This window comes from Myotis myotis, unplaced genomic scaffold (genome assembly GCF_014108235.1).
Source record: "Myotis myotis isolate mMyoMyo1 unplaced genomic scaffold, mMyoMyo1.p scaffold_m19_p_27, whole genome shotgun sequence".
NCBI lineage: Eukaryota > Metazoa > Chordata > Mammalia > Chiroptera > Vespertilionidae > Myotis > Myotis myotis.
In genome coordinates this window covers 2,639,938-2,663,139 of record NW_023416332.1, presented here as the reverse complement: position 1 = coordinate 2,663,139, position 23,202 = coordinate 2,639,938, and the positions used below count along the sequence as shown (strand labels likewise).

The window sequence follows — 23,202 nt, the reverse complement described above, 5'->3', positions numbered from 1 at the left end:
GGGATGCGGTGCCACTGCCGTCTGCCCTGAGGTCCACCCTGGCCTGACGTGGGTCACCACCACACTGAACCCACGCACGAGGCAAAGGTTAAAATCGGGGCAAGTCTGGGGGCCTGGAGCTGTGACCACAAGATTAATTCCCTTTCACCTGGGACCCATGTCAAAAGTGTTGACCAAGCTCCAGCCAGCTGGCCCCTCCCCACTCAGCCAACACCCGAAGGGCTGGGGACAGACTGGCCTGGCCACAGCCCTCACCGCACAGGTACCAACTCCGGTACCCCTGCCTGTCACTGCTGGGCCAAAAGGGTTGGCCTCTGCTCCCCAACCTGGTTGCCAGGGACAGGCAGAGGGAGACACCCACCCAGCGCTGGTCCAGGAAGACCAGAGGGGCCACGACCCCGCACTGGAACGCCCCAGCTGATTCTCTGGGTACCAACTCCCTGTGGATGCTCCACATGGACCCCGAGCCCCACCCGGCGCCGTGCAACACCCTTGGCTCACACCCGCCAAGACCCGACACCCCTCTGGCTGCCGCCTGGAGGCCCCCCTCCCGCAGTCCCGGAGGCCTGGTCGGGCGAAGTCAGCCTCGCGCTGTCAGAGGCTCAGGTCCTGGAGGCCTGAGTCCCGCTGCCTCTGGGGGCCGGGGCCTCGGGAGGTGGTGGCGTCACTGGCAGGTAGGCTGGCTCCTCGGGGATCGCGTCACTTCCTGCAGGACGGATACCAGGTCAAGGCTCGGGCGCCAGCAGCAGCCATCACAGGGAGCGTGCCCAGCAGCCCGCACATCGCCCATCGCCCACGCCCCTCACCGGCTGCCGCAGAGGAAGAGCAGGTTCTGCACGGCGGGCACAGTGGAACCCGCATTCTGGCCCGTGACGAGGTGGCGGTCCAGCACCACGTGCACCGCGTCAGGCTCGCTGGCTGCAGGAGACCCGAGGGCACAGGCCTCAGACAACGCCCCATGTGGGCAGCGCCCAGCCCGGCCCACCCTCCCGGGGCTGTGAGCTCCAGGTCAGCCTGCGGGGTTTCAGAGCCGCCAGCCACTGAGGTCGGCTGGGTGCTCAGCCCCAGGAGGCTGGCCTGGCCAGTGTGCCCCACCGTCGCCTGCAGCACCACACAGCTCACCACTGAAGCTGGCACCTGCATCCTTCACAAAGTCCTCCACGATGAGAGGCAGGCGGGCGAAGCCAGGGGCCCTGACGAGCTCGTACACGGAGGGCTGCGGGGAAAGGGCACCCGCTGCTCAGGCAGAGCCCATCCAGGCAGGGCCCTGCCCTCCACGGGGGAGGGGGCGGAGCACAGCATTGCTCCAAGGCTGAACCCCGGGGGGGCCCTCCTGCTGTGGGTTTCCAGGGGTGACACGCTTTCCCCCAGCATCGAGGTAATGGGAGGCCAGCGGGAGCTGAGCCCTGCAGTGAGTGGGAGGCCTGGAGGTGGAACTGAGCCACGTGGCCTGTGGGGTCGCCCTAGCTGAGGAGTCGCCCAGGCTCCTCTCCTGTCCGGTCCTCACCTGGACCTGGACCTGGGACCAGACCAGCTGAGTGCAGCCTCCAGCAGCCAGGCCTCAGTCCTCGCCACAAGGACCCTCCCTCCTAGATCTGCCCAGGACTTCCCAGGTCGCTCCTGGCCGCCTGTGAATGCTGAGCCGCCCCGGGCGCCCTGACTCCTGGTCAGGCGCAAAGCAAGCTCAACCCGAGCCCGCTCTTCCCACGCCCACAGCCAGCAAAGCAAAGCGGGGCTCGAGGGTCGGGCGAGGCAGGGCCTGTCCTCACCCACGGCCTGAACGGGACTCCGTGATGCCAGCAGACAACAGACAACGGCAGGCCTGGTGCCGTCTGGACAAGTGGTGTCACCGGCCAGAGGGGACCGTGGGCCCCAGCGTCCCCACCGTCCGGGGTGCGCCCGGCCGTGCTGCACTCACCCCGGTCACGCTGTAGCCTCGGAACACCCAGGACCGGTCCTCGTTGGTGGCGCAGCACAGGGCGGCAACCCCGTGGCCAACCGCGCAGATGGGCTCTGAAAGCAGCAGCAGGGGGGCTGAGGTCCTGGAGGCCGGGGCCTGGCCCTCTCCCAACACCCCCACCCGCCACGGCCGACCTCCTGGAGGCCGCTGCCCGGCCCCTGGAAACACGGGAGCTGCTGCTTCCGGCTCAAACCTCAAGTTCCGGTGGCTGAGAAACAAGCACAAGGAGGCGTCGAGAGGGCGAGCAGGTCTATTAGCCAGCCCAGTGGCACTCGCACTCACTGCCCCCATGGCCCTCTCAGGGCAAACGGCCTGTACCCTCCAGGCCCCACTCGCCCTCTGAGGGCACCACTGTCACCGCTGCCTGAGTCACCTCCTGACTGCAGTGGGAAGGTGCCCGCCCTCCTTCCATCTCTCAGGGCTCCAGGCAGTGCCCCCACCCTGCCGGCCCCTGCCCTGGCTCCGGGCCTGCCACCCAGAGGCTGCCTGGCACAAGTGCGTTCCCACGGCTGAGGTGGCCGGGAACAATCGATGCCTGTCCCGGTGGGTGGTGCTGGGGACAGTAGGCCCTTCTCACCGACAAAGGACACTGTGGAGCCTGGGTTTTTGTCGGCTGGTCCCTAATGAGCAGACATGCGCCTCTGAGCCCAAGGCAGACCAGGGCAGCAGGCCAGGTCCCAGAGCGGCCTTTCTCCCGCCCTGCTGGCCTCGGCCCCAGCCTGGACCCGGGGCTTTCCCACCAGGAACAAAGCCAGCATCCTGCCCTCCCCCCGCGGAGGGGCCCAGGGCACAGCCCCCAGCCCGAGGGGGCCAGGCAAGAGGGCCCACAGGGGTGCTGGCCAAAGGGCAGGGTTGGGAGTGCCCACCCTCGTGTGTGGGACAGCTGAGTACACTTGACCCTCACTGGCCAGATCCCGGGGCTCTACATCTGAAGTGATCTGACATTTCCAGCCCCAAGACCTGAACCCTGAAATCCACGGCTGCTGCGCCCACCCCCAGCACAGGCACCTTCCTGCCTCCCCTTCCTGTTTGTGGAGCCCCCCCACCCCCCCACCCCAGGGGTCACCTACTGCTCTCGGAGTGGAAGTGCTGCAGGATTCGGGCCAGAGACCCACTGCTGGCCAGGTCGGCCAGGGCCCCGGGACAGCTGGGAATCAGGAGGGCATGGTACCGGGCACCTGGGGAGACCACAGGCCAGTCAGTCCTCTTGCTCCTGCCGCCAGACACCATCCTTTGTCCCTGTCCCTGTCCCTACCCCGGCCAAGGCTCCCACAGCCCATGGACCATTGCTGCCTCCCCATCTCCCCGCAGAGGCAGCTGGGAACTCTGGGCCCAAGACGCAGGAGGGGGGCGGCCATAGACAGTCACAGCTCCTGGCAGCAAGCCTGGGGGCTCCAGGAGTAGAGTGAGGGAGCACTGTGGGGCCACAAACCCACCTGGAACCCCACACACCGACCCTCCAAGGTCTCGGGCCCTCACCGTCAATGGACTCGAGCTTGGCGGGGCTGGCATAGGCCTTGAGGCGGAAGTCCTGCACCCAGCGTGCATTGCTCTCACTCATGTCCACAAAGTCCATGGTCTTCCCCTGCAGAGCCCCGAGGCCAACGGTCAGCGAGGACACCCTGCTGGCTCACAGGGTGCTCAGAAAAAGGAAGGGAGCCCAGGACCAACAGCCCAGCCCTCTCACCAGAGCCCCACACCCAAGCTCCGTGTCAGCCCCACCCACCCACACGGGTCCTCAGTCACGATAAAGCGGCAGCCAATGTCCCACCCACCTCAGGGGTGGCCCTGGAAACCCTTAGCACATCACTGCTGTGACCCGGGCCCATGCATCAGGGGGCTGCACTCCCTCCTGCTGGAAGGTCTGCGCCCTCCTTTCTCTCGTGTGCAGACGCTGACCCATAATGCCAGTGGGTCTTGGCCCCTCAGATCCCGCAGGTCACAGCAGCCTCGGCTCACCCCTTTTCCCAGCGACAGCACTCTCTCCCCCCACCCCCCACCCCCAGAAAGAAAGGGAGCTGGACTTACCCCAGGGGTGGCCACCTGCAGGTTGAAGGCAGCGCTGGCCAACGTGAAGCAATGGAGGAAGGACTGGGCTGACACTCCTGCAAGGACACGTGGGTGGGTGCTGGCCCGGCAGCCCCTCCTGCCCGAGACAGCTGCCCCAGGACCAGCCGAGGAGCAGCCCCTCCCCCACCTCATCCCAGGGCCCCCCGCTCTCTCCCCGGGCTCCCCCCTACCTGCCTCTCTCCCCAGTCTGGCCCTAGAGGCCTTTCCAGAAGGCACACCCAAGTGTGAGGTTCCCGCTCATTAAGCCAGCAGGGCCTGGTTTATCCTGTTAGGCCGGGGAGGGAGCGACGGAGCCCCCACTCCACCAGGCTGAGCCAGGGAGGGCGGCAGAGGGCCAGGCTCCTGCCCGCGGAGGTGGGCCTGTGGCTCCTGTCACAGGAAGGCGGCTGCATTCCCACCCCTCCTCCTGGGCCAGGGCAGTCAGCCCTTTCCTCACAGGAGCTCCTGAACGCCCATGGGCTCCCGCCCCCTTCTGCCTGCGCCGTCTGGAAGGCTCCTGGCTGCGAGGGGCTGCGGCCCCGGGGACCAGGGACACCACCTCTAAATGGGCTTGACCACATCCTTCCACCTGTGTTTCAATCCTGGGACCCAATCCCTAAACCCATGTTCATCTTTATTCACGCTTATGAGTTAGGACATGTTCACTGCAGGAAGTCCATACATTGGGCAAAAACAGTCTTTCCAAATCACCCCCTTCCCAGTTCCTCAAACCCTTGCTCTCCCACCCCCACCTCCTTCACCCCAGGACCCCAAGGGGACTAGGCGGGGCCCACTGGTCGTGCCCAGAGCCTATTGGTCCTTTCAGAGCTGTGCCCCCCCCATGTTCTCAACATCCCCCCCTCCTGGCACAGCCAAGCTGGTTCGACCCTCCCCCTCATCCCACTCCAACCTGTCTCCCAGGCTGAACCCCTTCCCATGGCTCCTCCGAGCCTTGAGCTCCCATGGGGGGGGGGGGGTAGGACCCTGGCTCCCGCCCGCATTCTGGGCACAGGCCACTCAGGGCCCCCGGGGCTCAGCACACGGTGACCCCGTGACCCGGTCCTCCTCCTTGGCCCACTGAGCAGCTGCACAAGCTGAGCAGACCAGGCTCCAGAGGCCCCGGCCCCAACCCTGGTCCTCCAGCTGCTCCCGGTGGCCGTGGGCTCGCCACTTCCCTCCGTGACGGGACACGGGCGAGGACCCGGGAAGAGCTCAGAGCGCACCAGGTGCCCGAATCTGCCCATCCCTTCCTGCCGGCCCCCTGCACCAGGCCCTGCGGGAGAGCGCGGGCAGCACGGGACCCACGAGCCCCAGGCCTCTCCGGGTCCCTGACACCTGGCGGGGCCGGGGTCCCCGGTCCCGGCGCATCTATCTCCCCGCCCACCGGACAGTCCCGCTCCGACCCGCACCCTCCGGGGCGTGCGCACTGAACAGCACAGGCTCGTGACCCACCCGTCAGGCAGGCCCACGCCCGGGGACACCCACTGTCCCCCCCCCAGCAGGCCCAGGACGCCTCCCCGCTGGGCGCCCACAAGGCGTTCAGACTGTGGCTGAGCCGCTCGGGGGGGCGGGCCTCGGGCCTCAGCCGGTGCGTTTGCCTCGCCCTCCCGCGCGGTCCCCCCTGCCCCTTCGGCTCTCCCCGACCCCCTCCGCGCGAGCCTCACCCTCGGCGGCGCCGCTGGCCACGAGGAGACAAGCGGGCCGGTTCGGAAGCCGCTCGGACGCCATCGGCTCCACCGCAGTAGGCGCGGACTGCGCGTGCGCGGAGCCTGCCTGCCTGCGCGCGCACCCGGCCGGGGAAGCGCTGGTCACGTGCCGCCGCGGCCTGGGGGCGGGGCCTGGAGCGGCGCCGGGCGCATGCGCCGTCCTCCCGCCCCGCCCCCCGTCCCGCTCTGCGGCGTCCCGGGTCCTTCCCCGGCGCAGCCAGCAGGGCGGCCCCGGAGGCCCCGCGCGGAGCCCCGAGCTTGGCGGCAGCGCCGGGAGGAAGTCCCGGGGGTCGGACCCCTGCGCAGCCTTGTTTCTCTCGCTGCCCTCGCGCTTTCTCAGGCAACGGGCACTGCCCGCCAGCCCGGGGGTGGGCGGAGTTGCCCGGCCGAGGGTCCCTCCCTGTGGATCGGGCATGGGACTCGCGATCCCTGCGAGCCGGGCGGCCCTGGGTGCGGGGCAGCGTGAGGGCGAGGAGGGAGAGAGAGGCGGCGGGGCCCCTCTGAGGAGGCCAGGCTTGAGGCTCCAGGCAGAGGGAGGGGTTCCTAACCGGGAGGGTCTGCAGGTGCCCCTGCAGGTGGGGCCCGGGGGCGGGTTCGGCCCCACCAGGATGGTGGGGGAGACAGAGCATCCACTCTCGGGTTCAGCTAAGCCCCTGGAAGGTGGGGTGTCTTCCTGGGATGGGGGTGCCGAGTTAGGTGAGGAACGTCCAAGTGCTGTCGGGCCAGGTTGCATTGGAGGCAGTTTTATCACAGACCGTCCGGGAGGCAGGGTCGGGGGCGGACGCATGGGCCTTCGGTGGGTGGCGGGCGCTCTCTGAGGCCTGGCTGGAGAGAAGGGAGGCCCGTGGCGGGCTCGGGCCCAAGCTGCGGTTAAGGAGGTGGCCCAGGGGTTGAGCATCAACCTATGAACGGGAGGTCTCGGTTCCATTTTCCGTCAGGGCACGAGCCGGGGTTGCGGGCTCGATCCCAGTAAGGGGCGTGCGGGAGGCAGCCGGTCAATGATTCTCTCATCATTTCTCTCTCTCCCTCTCCCTTCCTCTCTGAAGTCAATAAAAATGTATTTTTTTAAAAAGAGGGAGTGGCCCTGCCCCTGGGCGCCCTCAGTCCCCCCGCAGCGTGCCCCAGGTCCTGCCAGCCTCTGCTGACTAGGCAACCCTTTGTCACAAGTGGGAACTGCTGAAGTCCAGGCCAAGGTCCCTCCGCCGGACACTCCCTGCCTCCACAGCACAGGCGCTGCCCTCTGCCCAGCCCAGCCCAGGCTCCCCCGGGCACGGGCAGCAGCCCCTGGCCTCACCCACTCGGGACCCTCCCGCAGGAGGAGAAGGAGGAGCTGGGCTCCTGGCAGTGCAGGGCGTGGGCCGGGCAGGTGGGAACCTGGTGCCTGTGTTGGGTGGGTGGAGGAGTGTAGATGGAGACCAGCGGGCCTGAGGTCAGACCAGGGGCGGGGCCTAGCCAGTCGAGAGCCTTCTGGGTCCAGGGAGGGATCCCCTGCCCACCATGCAAGTCCATGGGGGTCAGACCCAGGAGCTGGAGGGAGACCACGGGGTCCCCCTGCTGGCCCAGCCCCCCTGCACCGCCCCAGGCCCTGAGCTGGCTGAGCCGCAGGTGCAGGTGCTCGTGGTGGGGAAGCCCTGTGGCTCCCGGAGCCCAGGAGCCGGCCTCTTCCCGCCTTGGGACTCGTTAACTCAAGTCCTTTCTGTCTCTAAGCCCATGCCCAGATCTGGGGGAGGAGGTTCTCAAGGCATTGGCCAGCCCTACCCCCAGACACACCAAGAATGCATTCAGGGGTGGGGCCCCAAAGGAGGTGCACACTCTTGGGGGCGGGAGGGGCGCTAGAGAGGAAACAGAAAGTGGCCCCTACACGTGCACCGTCTTCCTCCCTGCTCAGGCACCTGTGCCCTATGGCGCCCACCTGTAGCAGGATGGGGTTCTGAGGTGCTGGTGCTCAGAATGCAAAGGCTGAGAGTGGAGTCTCCGGGTCCACCTGGAGCCCTGGGGGTGCTGCTGCCCCTGAGCTCCCGTTCCCCAGGCGGCCCTGTGGGTCGTGTACACTTTGTGTACCTGAGCCCTTTGGTGCCTGGCCTTTCGTTTACCAGTGGTTCTCAACCTTCCCAATGCCGCGACCCTTTAGTACAGTTCCTCATGTTGTGGTGCCCCCCAACCATAAAATTATCTTCGTTGCTACTTCATCACTGTCATGTTGCTACTGTTATGAATCGTCATGTAAATATCTGATATGCAGGATGTATTTTCATTGTTACACATTGAACATAATTAAAGCATAGTGATTAATAACAAAAACAGTATGTAATTATATATGTGTTTTCCGATGGTCTTAGGCGACCCCTGTGAAAGGGTCGGTCGACCCCCAAAGGTTGAGAACCCCCAAAGGTCGCGACCCACAGGTTGAGAACCGCTGGTTTAGACCCTAAAAGTAGTTCTTTGGTTTGGTGGCTGAGTGTTTACCCAGGATCCAAGAGGTCGCTGGTTTGATTCCCGGTCAGGGCACCTGCCGGGTTGTGGGCTCGGTCCCCAGCAGCGGGCGTGCGGGAGGCAGCCGAGCGTCAGAGCCCCCCAAGGGCCCAGGTCTCAGCTCTGGGATTCTGACCTGCGGGGAGGAGCCGCCAGGGGCTGAGTGAGTGGGGATTGAAGGGAAGCAAACAGGAGGGCCTTACAACACGATGTCACGCTGCAGGCGCGGGCAGGGCAGCGTGGCCTTGCGGGAGGGCCGCTTCCTGAGCTGCACCCTCAGACCTGCTGATGGAGGAGACAGCACCATCTCCAGCCTCCACACACCAAACCTGGCGTCCAGCGGGCTGCACGCCTCAGTGCGAGCAGACGCCAAGAAAATCCAGGAGAAGAGGGAGAACGCCCTCCCGCCAACCTCCAGAGCTCACGCGGCCAACGCGCGCCTGATAAACTCCGTGTCAGCGTTTCGCCTTCAGGACGCGGCGAGCTGCCGGGAGCCGGTCCATGCTTGCTGTTTCAAGGGGCCTGGCATATATGGCATACTGTTCTTAATATGTTTGCTCACCTTCTTGGCACTATGTGTTTTAACCAAGGTCTCCTCTCTGAGAAAGGTTGTTTCCCCAGGTAGGGATTTTCCCCTGAAGTTAGGGAGGGAATAAAACCTCTTAACTAAGTGCCAGGCGGGTAATTAATCACTTTAACTATGAACAGTCATGCTTAAGCTACATAATCTTTACTCCCTGGAATGGAGATAAGAAACGCCCTAACCTTTGGAATAGAGATTGATAGGATTGGAATCAACTGGTATAAATACAGATGTAATAAGAAGTCAGAACTTAGAAGACAGAACTTAGAAGACAGAACCTACACACAGAACTTAGAAGACAGAACCTACAGACAGAAGAACTTCGCTGGAGAGAACATGGCAAAAGATCCTGGACTGAACATGACTACAGAAATTGGCAAGAGAACCTGACTAGAACCTGGTGACTGAACCTGGCTGGAGAACCTAGCGAGGGAACATGGCTACAGAACCTGGCTGGAGAACCTAGCAAGAGAACATGGACACAGAACCTGGCTGGAGATCCTAAGCAGAACCTCTCTGGAGATCCAGACCAGAACTTGGCTGGAGATCCTGGCTAGGCTGCTGATCAACTGAACGCTGTCTGCATGTCATTCCCTCTTCGCCGACTCTGTCCACACCTTTGGGGACCCCTGGACCTGCTGGGGCTGGACCCCAACAGCGAGCGGCGAGCGGCCAGGGAGCGGCGGTGTTTGCAGTGCGGCACCGGCTTATACACATCGAGAGGCCCAACAAGTAAGGGAGACGAGGCCGTTCCACCCAAGGCAAATGCACAATCACGGCAAAACCCAAACGGCCCGGAACAGGTGAAAGGGGCGTGTCAGGCGGCGCGAGGGAGAGACCGGAGAGCGGAGAGCGCGGCTGCCCCTGCGCCCGGCAGGAGCCAAGGGCTTCACCCCGCGGTGTCGCCAGGGCGAGGGCAGCGGCGCCCGCGTGGCTGAACCTGGGCAGCAGCGTCAGGCACACGCTGTGTCACCCAGTCCCACCGGCAGGCGTGACGCGTGGAGCAGGGTCTTGAGCAGACACGCGCCGTGGCCACAGCAGCAGTCACGGCGGTGGGAAGGCGGGGCAGCCCGAGTGTCCGTGGACGGAGGGTGGACACAGTGCGGCCACCCCCACGACGGGGGCTGCGCAGCCTTAAAAGGGAGCGAACCCGCACCTGCTGCGACGGAGAGACCCTGACGTGTGTGCAACGAGGCCGTCACGCAGGGCGAGTCCGTGTGGCCCCACGTGAGGTCCTGAGGGGTCAGAGCCACAGAGGCTGAAAGTAGGACCGTGCGTGGTGGGGGCGGGGGCGGGGTGTTTGGGGGGAGAGGGTCTGTTTGGTAAAATGAAGAGAGTCCTGCAGCCCAGCCGGCGTGGCCCGGTGGCTGAGCGTCGACCTGTGAACCCTGAGATCAGGGTTCGATCCCCGGTCGGGGCACCTGCCTGGGCTGCAGGCTGGGTGCCCAGTGCAGGGCGTGCAGGAGGCAGCCGATCCATGCTTCTCTCTCATCGTTGACGTTTCTCTCCCTCCCTCTCCCTGCCTCTCTGACATCAACACAAATACATTTTAAGAGAGAGAGAGAGAGAGCCCTAACCGGTTTGGCTCAGTGGATAGAGCGTCGGCCTGCGGACTGAAGGGTCCCAGGTTCGATTCCAGTCAGGGGCATGTACCTGGGTTGCGGGCACATCCCCAGTGGGGGAGTGTGCAGGAGGCAGCTGATCGATGTTTCTCTCTCATGGATGTTTCTAACTCTCTATCCCTCTCCCTTCCTCTCAGTAAAAAAATCAATAAAATATATTTTAAAAAAATAAAAACCACAGTATAAGCACCGCTGAGACGCCAGGCACAAAGGGCATCCCAAGGATTTCCGTTGCTGCTCTGTCTACAGTCGCAAAAAATTGGAAACAACTTCAACGCCCTCACAGGGAACCCATCACAGAAGGAGGCTCCACGTGGGGGGTGTCACCGCCTCCAAAGGACCCACCAGACAGGACACCAGAGCCTGCCCCCCGCCCCCTCCTCCTCAAATGTCAGGAGGGTTAGTTGGTTGTTTGCTTTAACACAGTGGTTCTCAACCTTCTGGCCCTTTAAATACAGTTCCTCATGTTGTGACCCAACCATAACATTATTTTCGTGGCTACTTCATAACTGTAATGTTGCTACTGTTATGAATTGTAATGTAAATATCTGACATGCAGGATGGTCTTAGGCGACCCCTGTGAAAGGGTCGTTCGACCGCCAAAGGGGTCGCGACCCACAGGTTGAGAACCGCTGATTTAACAGTTCCAGTCACAGAATAGGTAATGGGAGGGGGGGCTGGCCTGCAGGCGGCGGGCAAGGACTTGGGGCCTGGCCGAGTGTCCCCTGGTGCCGGGGGTGGGGGGTGGGGGGCAGGAACCTGGGGGATGGGCATGTCGGGCGAAGTCTGGGTTAGCAGGAGCGGGGCAGCCCAACGCGGTCAGCAGGAGCTGCACATGGGGTGGCCTGGGCCGGGTGTCTGGTCTGTTTGGATGCTCGCAAGGAACGTGTCTGAGCCTGAGATCGGGTGCTCGCCAGGGTCTGCCACTCGGGGAGGTGGGCACAGGGAGGACCAGAGGGGAAGGTGTGCCCCGTACAGCCTCTCGGAGAAGGCCAGGCCCATAGCATTCCTTCTCGGGCCCTGTGGGTCTTGCTCCCCAGCCCCTGCCCAGCCAGCCAGCCGCCTGCAGCTGGGGTCCAGGGCCGGCCTGGCCAGGTGGGCACCGGGAGCTGTGGGTGGGAGGTGAAGAGAGAAGAGTACCCCCACCCCATAGTCTCCCCTGTGCCCTCCCGGGGATGGGGAGCTCACTGCAGAGAGGGGGTGCAGAGAAAGGGCCCTCCTGGCTGGAGGCCAACCCGAGGAACAGGTCCCCCTTCCCCACCCCAAGTCCCCGTCCCGCCCTGCGCAGTGTGGCCCGGGCTGCAGGAAGGCCTGGCTGTGGGGCCGGCCCCGGAACGGCTGTGAGCGGAGCCAACCAGGATCAAGGGCATGGCGGTGGCAGTGGCAGGCTGGGGGGACCCTTCTCTGGAAAGCCAGGTGTTGTGGGGGGGACCCTTTCTCTGACGGGGCGGGGGACCCCGACTCTCCCAGACTCATGCAGGTGAGGACGCCAGCCCAGCCGAGAGACAACAGTTTATTGTAGACTCGGCCTCCACTCAGGTCTAGCGTTCCAGCGGCCAGCTGGCCAGGGAAGGGCACGTCAGGGTCCCACGATGCCCGCTGCCACCGTGCTGGGGGCCACGCCGGGACTACGTGGGCTAAAGAGGGGCTGCCCAGCACGGTCCCCCTGCAGGCACAGTGGGGCAATGGACATGGTGATGGTACCCACCAAGTGGTCCTACTCTACCTGTGTTATTGCATTTATACGCTTGTTCGACTCAAAGGACGCTGGGTAAGGCAGGCGGGGCCCTCTCCAGGGGCACCTTTGGGGGCAGACACAGCTGGGGGCAGGTCCTTGATACCCCCTCCCTTCCTGCCCCCAGCTGCCCCCCCTCCGCGGGACAATTGCCACGGGATGGGGAGAGGGCTCAGGGCAGGAAGTGAGGTGGCCCCTCTGGACGGGCCTTGCACAGTCTCCCCAGCTCGGGCGTGGCCAGCAGGCAGAGGTGGCACGAAGCCTTGGGTCAGCCCCTGGAGTGGCTCAGCCCGCCAGACCCCCACCCGCCGGCTGCAAGCAAAGAGCAGAAGAGGGGAAGGTGAAACAGCCACACCTTTAATGTCCCCATGTGGCCGGGCCCAGGTCAGAGCCCAGCCAGGACCGGTCTGCCTCAGGCCTCCCTCCTGCCTGGGGCTTGTCAGGAAGCGGCCAGAAGCCCCTGGACCACTGGGGCCCCTCGGGACAAGCTGGCCGGCTCAGGGTCCACCCCACCCACTGCCCCGGTCTGAGCCCTCTGCCCGAGGCCACAGCTCCACCCTGTGCTGCTCAGGACCCAGGAGCCGATCCCTGCCTGGGGGAGGGGGAGGGGGACACGCTAGGGACCAGCTAAGGGGGCGTGGCCCCACTGCCCCGGGCAGCCTGTCTCTCTCCCTCGGTGTCTGGGGCGCTTGTATCTCTATTGCCTATGGATTATGGGTAGACAGCTATGAGGATTTGCATGCACATCCCACGGTCTGTACAGGGGTGGCTGGTCCCCAACCTGGGCAGCAGCCGTCATTTTTTCCGAGCCAGGAAGACCACGCCAAGAATCAGGGCTACGGCTGCCATAGCCGCCCCCCCAGCCAGCAGCAGGGGGGTCAAGTTCTCGAAGGGGCAGGGGCCTCGGCCTCCCGGGCCCCCACTGGGGACCTGGTCCTCCTCGGCCCCGTCGCCTGGGCCCTTGGGCTCGGGGGCTGCGCTGGGGGCCGCGGGGGCCGCGGGGGCCGGCTTCAGGTTGCTGTGGTTGTTGAGAAGGGCAGGGTCCGCCTTGGCCGGTGTCTTCTTGGCAGGCGGCGGGGCAGGGGCCACCGGCGGCTCCTGCTTCTCCCCTTGGGCTTCCTTCTTCCCAGGCTTGGCCGAGGGGCCTTTCCCGTCCGCAGCCGGGGGGCCCCTGACCTCCGCACCGGCCTGGGGCGCCTTGGCATCGGGCTTGGGGCTGCTGGCCGCCTTCCCTCTGGACTCCATGACGCGGTGTGGGGGTGCGGACAGGCAGGCGGCTGGACCACAGCGGCTCAGGACAGCTCACCCCTGGGCATCACGTGGGCCTGGAGGGAGACACAAGGACGCCCCGTCCTGTCCAGTCCCCACCGCCTTGTCCCCATGGAGACACCGCTCAATCCCCTGGACCCCCCAAAAGCCCCAGCTCAGAATCCTCCTCTGCCAGGGCCCAGCCTCCACCTGTCCCTGGCCACACCCAGAGAAACCCTCCCCCCACACAGGCCCAGCCAGAGTTGCTGTTTCCTTGTCTGTAAAACGGTCTTCCCTACACTCCAGCTGCATCCATGACGCTGGCCCAGGGCAGGGAGGCCCTGGCAGGGGAGCGAGAGCCACCAGCCCAGAGGGTATGTGGCCAGGGGAGGTGGGCAGCAGCCGGGGGGGGGGTTGGGCAGCACCGACCATGTACCCTTCTTAGAGGGACTGGGTCCAGAGGGGGCAGGGCAGGGTGGGAGTGGCCCCCGGCCACCAGGACCTGATGCAAAAACCCTGCGGTGACGCCCGGAGGCCGGAGAAGCCCGGAGGCCAGAGAAGCCGGGAGGGGAGTGACAGGCCGCCTGCGCTGCGCCCACCCAGCACCCAGCACCCAGCACCGGCCTCACCTGCTGAGCTCAAGGGCAGGGTGCCCTTCCCCAGCCACAGGCTGCACCTGCCTGGGGGGGGGGGGGCAGAGGGGATCCGGGTGTGCCCAGCGGGCACACACCTGGCAGTCAGCCTCAGCGAGGGGCCAGCGGAGGAGGGGGTCTGGGCTGGGAGAAAGGCTGGCCCCATCCTCAGTGCACAGGGAGGCTGAAGGGGCTGGGCGCCTGGCCCTGAGCCGAGCCGTCCCTCCCTGCAGACCTCGGCCCTGCCTGTCCGCCTCGCCCCTGGGAGCATGAGAACGCCCGCCCCCACCCCGGGCGGGGGGCCATGGCAGCCCAGGTTCCTCACCCAGGCCACATGGAAGGTCGCCTGAAGGTCACAGCCTGATGGGGGTGTCCCAGGGAGAGGCCCCGCTGCTGCTCCACTTCCCAGGAGCCAGCACCCCACCCGCCCCCGCCGATCTGGAGGCGCACCCAGCTGCTGGGAGTCAAGTTTGCGACGGGCGGGTGGTCTGCTTCCCCCACGGCCCTCGCTTATTTTGAGCTCACGCTGACGTCACCTGCTGCCCCTCCCCTTCCCCCTCCCCCTCCCCGGGGCTCCTGTGCCCGGGAGAGTGACCTTCAAGGCAGGGGACCGCCTCAAGCCGAGCGCCCCCATCCCGCCCGGCCCTGCGCCCCGGAGCCCCCGCCACCTTACACCGCTGCTCCCGGCGCTCCCGCCTCGGCGCTGGGTGCTCTGCGCGGGGCCTCAGCGGCTGGAGCAGCAGCTGCGGCTGAGGACCAGGAGTTTCCCACAATGCAGTGCTCCTGCGCATGAGGGGGCGGGGCCTCATCAGCTCAGGCTCCGCCCCCTGCCTTACTGCGGCGGGCGCCCCGACCACTGGGCGCTCTGGGCCCCACCCCGGCTCCGTTTTTCCCCAAATGTATTTTTATTGATTTCAGAGAAGGAGGGAGGGAGATAGAAACAACGACGATGAGAGAATTATTATTGGCTGCCTCCTGCGCGCCCCACACTGGGGACCCAACCCGTAACACGTGCCCCAGCCCATCCAACCGTGACTCATCGGTGGACGCTCAACCACTGAGCGACACCAGCCTGGCCTGGCTCCGTTTTTAACCCCAAGAGCGGGTTAGGGTCAGGCTGGCCTTCCCGCACCCCCAGCCCAGACAGCGCAGGAGTCGGGCCAATGTGCCCATCAGCGAGGGGGCAGGGGGACCCAGGCCTGCAGGGGAAGCTGGTTATGAGAGGGGCTCCCCCCCAGCCCCTAACAGAGTCTCAGAGAGGAGGCATCTACTTAGAATATTTATTTATCTTCTTACATGACAAGACACAAAAAGTCACTTCTTAAAACTCCTCAAAAGAAAAAAAATATAAATCTGTAAGCAGCAGCAGCAGCTTCCAAGGTACAACAGATGATGGGCACAACCGCAGACTGGGGGCCAGGCCTCGGCCCCAGGTAGTGTCGCTGGGAAGGGGCCTCCTCAGAGGGGGCCTGGGTGGTGGGGGACACAGCACCGGCACGTCAGGACCAATCACCAACACGATCACCCGGCAGGGGTGGCAGGGCGGGCGCCTGCCTCAGTTCACAATGGGGAGGGGTCTGGACAGCGGGCGGGTGGGGCTGCAGGGGCCCAGAGAGCAGGGTGGCTGGAGGGCAGCTCCGGCCGCCACCCCTGCACACAGAGCAGGCGCCCCTGGCTCCATACTGGTCATGCTTGCCCTTTCCACTGGCCACGGTCAGACCCGGGTGCAGGTCTCAGAAGAGCAGTCAGCTGCAGGTGCAGCAAGAGGGGCTGGGCTGGAGAAACAACTTCTGGACAGGGTCAGCGGGGCACAGGTTTACACAGCACACACACACACACACACACACACACACGCACGCACACACTGCCTGGCCACGTGGGAAGGGCAGCAGCTCTCCCATATGCACACAGACCTCTCACACGCTCTGGGCCCCCCGTCTGGGGTGGGGCAGAGGGGCCCACCAGGAGGATTGTTGGGTCCCACAGTTGAGGGTGGGTTTCCCTGGGAGTCAAGACTCAGTGTGGACCCCCCTGCCTGCCTGGGATTCCTGGCTCAATGTGGGGGGCAGGAGACCCCAATTCTCCTGCGAGGCTGGCCGAGGTGAGAGCAGCAGTGGGGAGGCTGGACCGATGGACGGACGGAGGTCTGGACAGAGCCACTTGTGCTCAGCAAGTTAATAAATAGGTTTGTGCAGCCTCCCCTTTGGGGACAAGCCGGTAGCCTGGAGCGGAGGGTCCACCCTGCCCAGCCCTCACCTGGGAGCCCCCGGCTCAGAGACCAGCTCTGTCCCGGGGGTGCCCAGGCCAGGGTGGAGCTGGGGCAGGGCTGGCTCCGGGAATGTAAAGATTTCTGTGATTTCTACATAAATAACACATTGATCCCCGTGGCTGTGCAGGCAGGACCCCTCAGGTCCATGTGTGTGGACCCTGCACCCCTCCCTCTCCCCCCATCCACACGGGGACGGGCGGAGAGACGTTCCCCTGCTTGGTCCTGGGCAGGCCGCCCAGCCCCAGGCCCACTCTAGTCCTGCAGGTGGGGGGGCCCAGACTCAGGGCTGGGGGTTCTGCAGCAGCCCCAGCAGGGTCTCCCCGATGCCCAGGAAGTAGACCACCTGGGCAATGCCAAACAGTGGGGCGATGACCAGGGCGCGGCAGTAGGCCCCCTTCAGGAAGGCGGAGGGACCCTCATTCCGCAAGATCTTCCTGTGGAGAAGGGGGGGGTCAGAGCCGTGGTTAGCCTCCCTGCACCCCGCCGCCAAGGGGCCTCACCCACCTGGCGCAGTCCAGGAACCCGGAATAGGTGTCTTCATTGACCCCACGCTGGAGCGACTGCAGGCGCGTCTTCACCACTGCAGGGAGGCCCAGGTCAGGGGGCTGCTCACCCACCCCCACCCCACCCCTACCCCCAGCCGGAGGGAGGCCCAGGGCCCCCTACTGACCATCACAAGGGTTGACAGCCACAGCGGCCGTGCTCCCAGCCACACAGCCCGCCAGGAAGGACACGTAGAAGGGGGACTTCTCCTCGGACGCGGACTGGCCCAGCTGGTTCAGGTTGGCGAAGAGGGGGAAGTAGACGATGGAGAAGGGGACGTCCCTGCAGGGGGGGTGGTGGTGACTAGAGGTTCAGGGTGGGCAGGCCTCCCTCCTCCCGCCTCCCGCCTCCCGCCCTTCCCGCCCTTCCCACCTGAGCAGCGTGGCCCCCAGTCCTTTGTAGAGGCCGGCAATGCCACGGCTCTGGAGCAGGTCACGGGTGAGCTGGGTGGCCGTGGGCCGGGGGGCAGCGGGAGCCTCCACTGCGGGCTGAGTGCCCCCTTGTGTGGACAGCTGGGCCTGGGCAGCCAGAATCTTCTTCTGGGCGGCTGGGGAGAAAGCGGACAGGGCAGGCTGGCTCTCCCTCAAGGTGAGGGCAGGGACCGGGCCAGGCGGCTGCCCCACCCCGGGGCTGGGTGCCCGGCCCCCGGCCACACTCACCAATGCGGCCGGCGTCCTGGAGCTGGATCTTGAGCATCTCCATGGGGGTGGTCACGATGACCTGGCAGGTGCCGGCCCCACAGCCGGCCAGCATCTCCCGCAGCAGGGTCAGCTTCTGCCTGCAGGGAGGAGGGGGGGGGTCACGGACAGAGTCGGAGGCCCTGCTACCCAGGCGGCCGCCCCAGCGCCTGGGTGTGAAGGGGAGGAAGGGGGGTGGGAGCAGTAGAGGCAGACGCAGCCCTGTGGGGGCACAGTGCCCCTCAGCCTCAGACACCCCTCCAGGCCCTGCAGCGCGGGCACCGAGCCCGGCAAACAGATGGCCCCGCGGCAGGAACTGGGAAGGGAGGCAGGGTCCTTCTCACGCAAAGACAGATGGAGAAGCTGGGGGGTCTCAAGTACCCCAAGGGGTTACCCTTTCAGCCCGCCCTCTGGAGACAGAGGAAAGCTGGTCAGCGCCCACAAATCCCAGCCTATGGGGGAGCAGGCCGTGGCCCAGGGCCAAGGACCACGGGGGCTGGAGCAGCAGACTCAGAGCCTGCCTCACTCCTCCCAGTGCAGGGCAGGGGCGGGGGGGGGGGGGGGGAAGGACGCGGAGGACGGGACACAAGAGGAGAGGAGGCCCTGCACGGCCAAGGTGAGGGGCAGCAGGAGGAAGCCTGTCCTTGGCCTGGAGGCACGGCCCCCCCTCACCCGTCCTTGGAGAGGTGATGTCGGAAGAAGTCGTTGGCTGCCAGCTTAATGGCCTTCTCGGGGGTGACAAGGGTCAAGTTCACGGCGGCTCCTGTGGGCACATCATGTTGGGGAGGCTCTCAGCCAGCACTTGCTTCCCAGTTGGCAGAGCCCTACCCCAGTCAATCCTTGGCCGCCGCCTCCTGCCCTCTCACCCACATTGGTGCCAGGCAGGGCGGGGACCAGGCAGGGACAGGGCAGTGCTGCCTCCTCCAGGCACTCTGCTCGCTCTCCCCCAAATGACCCTCCCGTTCCAGCCAGGTGGGTGCCCTGAGCCCTGAGGAACACCTCCCGGGGGGCAGAGGGGCTCCCGCTGGCGAGGGCCCTGGGTGAGAGGGCCCACAATGGACGAGACTGAGTCTAGCCCAGCCGTGGGCAAACTACGGCCCGCGGCCCGTTTGAAATGAATAAATCTAAAAAAAAAAAAGACCGTACCCTTTTATGTAATGTTTACTTTGAATTTATATTAGTTCACACAAACACTCCATCCATGCTTTTGTTCCGGCCTCCGGTCCAGTTTAAGAACCCATTGTGGCCCTCGAGTCAAAAAGTTTGCCCACCCCTGGTCTAGCCCATGGGCTGGAGCCGGGGCAGTGGCAAGCCCTCCTGCAGTCAGGGCTCAGGGCTCAGGGCTCAGGGCTCAGGGCCGCACAGCCTGGGGAAATCCAGGCTTGGGGATTGTCTAAGCTGCTTTGCAGGACTGCTCTCCCCCCCCCCCCCCCCCATTTCCCAGCACAGACAGGGCCTGCCGCTCTCAGAAGGCAGGGGATGCCCAGCGGGCGTGGCTCAGTGGTTGAGCATCACAGTTTGATTCTGGTCGGGGACCAGGCCCAGGATGCAGGCTCAGTCCCCAGTGTGGAGCGTGCAGGAGGCAGCCGATCCATGACTCTCTCTCATCACTGATGTCTCTCTCTCCCTTCCTCTTTGAAATCAATAAAAAAATATTTTCTTTTCAAAGGTGGCAGGAAGGAGGCTGTAGCCAGTGGTAGAAATACGCGTCCTGCCATGCCAGGTGCTGGGGGTGAGTGGGGGTGGGGGTGGCAGGAGGGTGGGGGCTGAGAACGGCCACTGTCCAGATCCCACCCTGTCATCCACCTCCCCGGACACCAGCACCAGGGCCAGCTGATGGGCCTCGTGCAGGGACAGCGGCCCCCATGGGACAGTCCACAGGCACACAGCCCAGGCCTGCTGCCTGCCCGCCTCCCTCCCCCCGCCCGCCGCCCCAGCCAGAGCCTCACCGCGGTACATGCCGAAGTAGCCTTCGGAGCGGATGGTCTTGATGAGGCAGTCAGACCTGCGGCCAAGGGACAGGTGAGCTGGGCACAAGCCGGGCACAGAGATGGCTCCAGCCCTGCCCAGGTAGCAGGACCCCGAGGCCTGTCCTCTCTTCAGCGTCCCCTTTTGTTAAACAGGGTGGGGGGGCCCAGGAGTGGAGCTCAGGAGTCCGCCCCCCCCCCGCCCCCACACTGCACGGGGCCTCGCCCACGGCCGGCTGGTGCCTCACATGCTGGTGTACATGCGCTGGCCATTCTGCTGGTTCTGCAGCCTCGTCTTGGCCAGGTCGATGGGGAACACGCAGGTGACCCCAATCAGCCCAGCGATGCCGCCATTGATGAGCTTGGCTGGGAGACTGTGGGCAGAGGGAGTGTCAGGGCCTGCCGGGCTCCTGGGCCACAGGGCAGGGGGCAAGTGGAGGGTGGGGCCTCCTGGCCACAGGGCAGGGGGCAAGGGGAGGGTGGGGCCTTCTGGCCACAGGGCAGGGGGCAGGGGGAGGATGGGACCTCCTGGCCACAGGGCAGGGGCAAGGAGAGGGTGGGGCCTCCTGGCCACAGGGCAGGGGCAGGGGGAGGGTGGGGCCCAGGGCGGCAGGAGCATTCCCACCTGAGCTGCTTATCAGCCATTTAACTGGCCCGCACCAGGTAGGAGGCGGAGTCCGGGCGGTGGAGGGTGAGGAGCTGGCAGGTGGGAGATGGCCGGCCACTTGCTGGGAATCTCACCCCCCTTCTGTCCTGGAAGGGAGAGGGGCTGGAATCAGCGGCGGGACGGGCCACCCAGGCACCCCCCGCCCCCCGAGGGGCACCCAGCCTCCCCACCACCACCCCGGCTGGGGTGCAGCACCGGGGGAGGTGCCCGGCAAGCAGATTCCCCTCCAGGCCCCCCACGGCGTGTCCTGCCGGCACCTGCTCACGCTCACGCTCACGTGCACACAGAGCGCCGTCTTTAAAGGGCCAGCGCCTGGGTGGGGGGGCGGCAGCAGCAGAGGCTGGAAGGAAGGGGGCAGTTTCCAGCCGGGTCAGTCACCTCCACCCAGAGCGCCCCCCGCCCCCATCCGTGAGCAGAGGAAGGGGTCGGAGTCTCCCCCCAGGACCGGCAGCTGGAGCTCAGACATCTCTCCTGAGGAAGCACCATCCTCACCCACCCGGAGCCCTGCCCCCCTCCTCTCCACCCTCCCAGGAATTTCATTCCCAGACACACACCCCAGAACCCATCGACCGGGGTGTGCGGGGCAAAGGGGGGGGCAGCTGGGAGGGGGATGGCTGACCTCCCCACATCCACTCTACGGCAGTGGGGCCCCCCTCACTAGGGGCAGGACTCCCCGGCCAGCGCCAGCCCCGGGCCTCCCCCGGGGGGCACCGCCAATAAGCCTGAGCTGTCAGCCCAGCGCTGCCACCGTCACCAGCTGGCTCACACCCGGGGTCCCTCCGAGGGCTGGTGACCTTCACCTTAGCTTTCCCAGGTCGGGCTGGCCCTGCCCACCCCGCAGGCCCTCCGCCCGCGCTGCCCTGCCCCCGCCTCCCCATCCGGTCCGCTCACCGAGGTGCAGAACTCTCCTCTGAGACCTCAGCCTCCGCTCAGAGGAGCCCTAGCGGCGAGGGAGGAGCCGGCGGCAGGGATTGGTCTCCGGTCGGGGAGGGGCGGAGGGGGGGGACTTTCTCTTTCACTTTGGGCGTGAGGCTCCCTGCGGCGGGAGAAGGGATGAGAAGGGGTGTGACAGCTCCTGGAGGCCGGGCCTGGGCAGCCTCAGCCCACAGGGCGGTGGGTCTGACTTGAGCAGGTCAATTCAGGCCACGGGCGCACGGGGATGCCAGCCCCTGGCCACTGCGCCCCAGCTGCCCCGTGGGTTCCTGCCTGCAGCCTGCGGGCTGGCTCTGCCTCGAGCCCTGGCTCCCTGAGGATGGGGCTCTGTGCTCAGGCCCCGTGGGCCTCTGCTGGGCACCGGGTGCCGTGGGGTGGAGATGGGACTGTGGGACCTGTGTGTCCACTGGGGAAGGTGCATGTCAGGGACACCTGCCCTGGGCACAGGGAGACGCTCCTGGTCACCAAAGGCCGGGGAGGGAGTGGCTGGGTCTCAGGGGCCACCAGCTGCCACCCACAGGCCTGCTCACCTGGCAGGTCCAGAGGTCATGAGAACGGGCACTCCCAGAGCCCTCTGCCCTGCCAAGTGTCCCCCCCCCCGGCACCCCCGCCCACGCCAGCTCACACCCCAGGGCCTCTGCCTGGGACCTGCTTCTCTGGGCCCAGCACACGAAGAGTCTGCCCTCTGAACTTCAACCGGACCCCTCCCTCCCTCCCCACCCCCTCCAGGTACACGGGTCACAGCCAGCTCTCCTTCCTGCCCCCGACCCGGGGGCAGGGGCCACACCCCAGCGCCCAGGCCTAGCACGGTCCTCTGAGGACTGGGGGAACCCTGTCTTCTGAGCATCACCTGGCCCCACCTCCTACCTGGGGTTAGGGCGCCTAGATGATGGGGATCCCGGCATCCCGACGGACTATGTAAGGGGGGGAGAGGCAGGGCCAGAAGCCGGGGACCCCAAGCCCAAGAAGACAGCTCTGGGGTCCCCCACTACCACAAGCTGCAAGGGGCGGCAGGGCAGAGCAGTGCGTGAGCGGGCTCGTGGGGAGAAGTGGAGAGGGAGCCTGACTCTGAACCCCCTTTTCGGTCTCACTCCATGGAGGGCCTACCCCAGACCCCATGTGGCCACAGGAACTGGGCAGCCCCAGCCAAGCTCAGATTCGAACTCGAGGCCCCGGACCGGCAGCCTGGACTGTCCGCCCCTCCGTGCCCACAGCCAGGCTCCGCTCAGGGCAGGCGAACAGGCCACGCCGCGGCCTCCAGGCGCCTCGGTAAACGCCCCCGCGCCCAGGCGATGGGCTGAGGGTCGGGTGCATAGCTGGTCCCTCGTTCCCCATCCCACCTGCCCGTCCCCCGACCCAGAGGCGCGCTCCGTTCCGCCGGCTGGAGTGGCGCCACCCCGCGGACGGAGGCGGCGTGGGCGGGGGCAGCGGCTCCGCTCCGGGGCCGGCTCGGCTCCCGGTCCCGTTGGACGGGTCCGCACCAGGCCGGGCGCCAGAGCCGGGCTGCCCCCCGCTAGGCGATGGCGACTCCAGCCACGCACGTGTCCACATCGCCCGGCGCATTCCCACGAGTGACCCCCCCGCGGCCTGGCCTCGGGGCTCCGGCCCCAGGCAACGAGCCCGCAGGGACACGTGTGCGCGGGGAGCGCGCCCGTCCCCGCTCGGGGCCGAGCACGGCCTCCCACACCCGGCGGCGGGGAGCCGAGCATCCGCGGCCGGGTCCCCCGCAGCGCCTGGTCCCGCCAGTTGTCACCTCCGCGGGCCGACTTCGGCGCCCCTCGCCCCCGCAGCCGGACCGCACCGGAGCGGGCTCCGACCGGGGGCGGCCGGGGCACTCACCGCGCTCCGCCGCCGCCGCCGCGCTCGCCTCCCGCCGCGCCGCGCGCCCCGCTGCAGAAGTGCGTCCGCTCGGCGCGCTCCGCCCCCGGCCTCGGAGCGCACGGGCTCCGGCTCCCCCTCGCGGCCGGCGTGGCCACTGCACCCGGGCCCACGCCGCGGTCTCGGGACGGGAGCAGCCCTGCGGGAGGCGCGACGGGACCACACTGGGCTCCAGGGACGGCGCCGCGTCAGCCAACGAGGCGGGTGCACCAGCCCGCACACAGGTGACTTTGTATCCAAGATGCAGCCGTCACTTTGTAG

General features: G+C 66.3%; 3 protein-coding genes across 20 annotated transcripts; all 3 read right to left on the bottom strand.

Annotated features, from left to right (window-relative positions):
- Positions 1-515: 515 nt before the first annotated feature.
- On the bottom strand, positions 516-5,810 carry GATD1 (glutamine amidotransferase like class 1 domain containing 1). Of its 8 annotated transcripts, XR_004965550.1 has the most exons (9): positions 5,674-5,810; positions 3,989-4,065; positions 3,397-3,545; positions 3,031-3,138; positions 2,154-2,168; positions 1,919-2,013; positions 1,123-1,216; positions 807-918; positions 516-706 (listed from the first exon to the last, which is right to left on the bottom strand). XR_004965550.1 is itself a non-coding variant. In XM_036295887.1 (8 exons), the coding sequence occupies exons 1-8, from the start codon at positions 5,735-5,737 to the stop codon at positions 700-702; spliced, it is 861 nt and encodes a 286-aa protein (XP_036151780.1). In that variant the 5' UTR covers positions 5,738-5,810; the 3' UTR covers positions 516-699. The 8 variants fall into 8 exon arrangements, 6 of the variants coding, with proteins under 6 accessions (XP_036151780.1, XP_036151782.1, XP_036151784.1 ...); XR_004965551.1 differs by lacking the exon at positions 2,154-2,168; XM_036295887.1 differs by having other exon boundaries at positions 1,919-2,168.
- A 6,653-nt stretch (positions 5,811-12,463) lies between these two features.
- On the bottom strand, positions 12,464-14,803 carry CEND1 (cell cycle exit and neuronal differentiation 1). 3 transcript variants are annotated; one of them, XM_036295733.1, is made up of 2 exons: positions 14,676-14,803; positions 12,464-13,452 (listed from the first exon to the last, which is right to left on the bottom strand). In XM_036295733.1, exon 2 carries the CDS (start codon positions 13,370-13,372, stop codon positions 12,923-12,925), a length of 450 nt encoding a protein of 149 aa, XP_036151626.1. In that variant the 5' UTR covers positions 13,373-13,452; positions 14,676-14,803; the 3' UTR covers positions 12,464-12,922. The 3 variants fall into 3 exon arrangements, with proteins under 3 accessions (XP_036151626.1, XP_036151627.1, XP_036151628.1); XM_036295734.1 differs by having other exon boundaries at positions 14,681-14,803; XM_036295735.1 differs by lacking the exon at positions 14,676-14,803 and adding an exon at positions 14,333-14,503.
- A 470-nt stretch (positions 14,804-15,273) lies between these two features.
- Positions 15,274-22,997, bottom strand: SLC25A22 (solute carrier family 25 member 22). Of its 9 annotated transcripts, none has more exons than XM_036295819.1 (12): positions 22,903-22,962; positions 21,022-21,166; positions 20,326-20,470; positions 20,089-20,216; positions 19,712-19,837; positions 19,446-19,501; positions 18,169-18,259; positions 17,479-17,597; positions 17,192-17,366; positions 16,947-17,101; positions 16,781-16,856; positions 15,274-16,710 (listed from the first exon to the last, which is right to left on the bottom strand). In XM_036295819.1, exons 4-12 carry the CDS (start codon positions 20,106-20,108, stop codon positions 16,557-16,559), a joined length of 972 nt encoding a protein of 323 aa, XP_036151712.1. In that variant the 5' UTR covers positions 20,109-20,216; positions 20,326-20,470; positions 21,022-21,166; positions 22,903-22,962; the 3' UTR covers positions 15,274-16,556. The 9 variants fall into 9 exon arrangements, with proteins under 9 accessions (XP_036151712.1, XP_036151709.1, XP_036151713.1 ...); XM_036295816.1 differs by having other exon boundaries at positions 20,388-20,470; XM_036295820.1 differs by having other exon boundaries at positions 20,089-20,211; positions 20,388-20,470.
- Between the last annotated feature and the right edge of the window lie 205 nt (positions 22,998-23,202).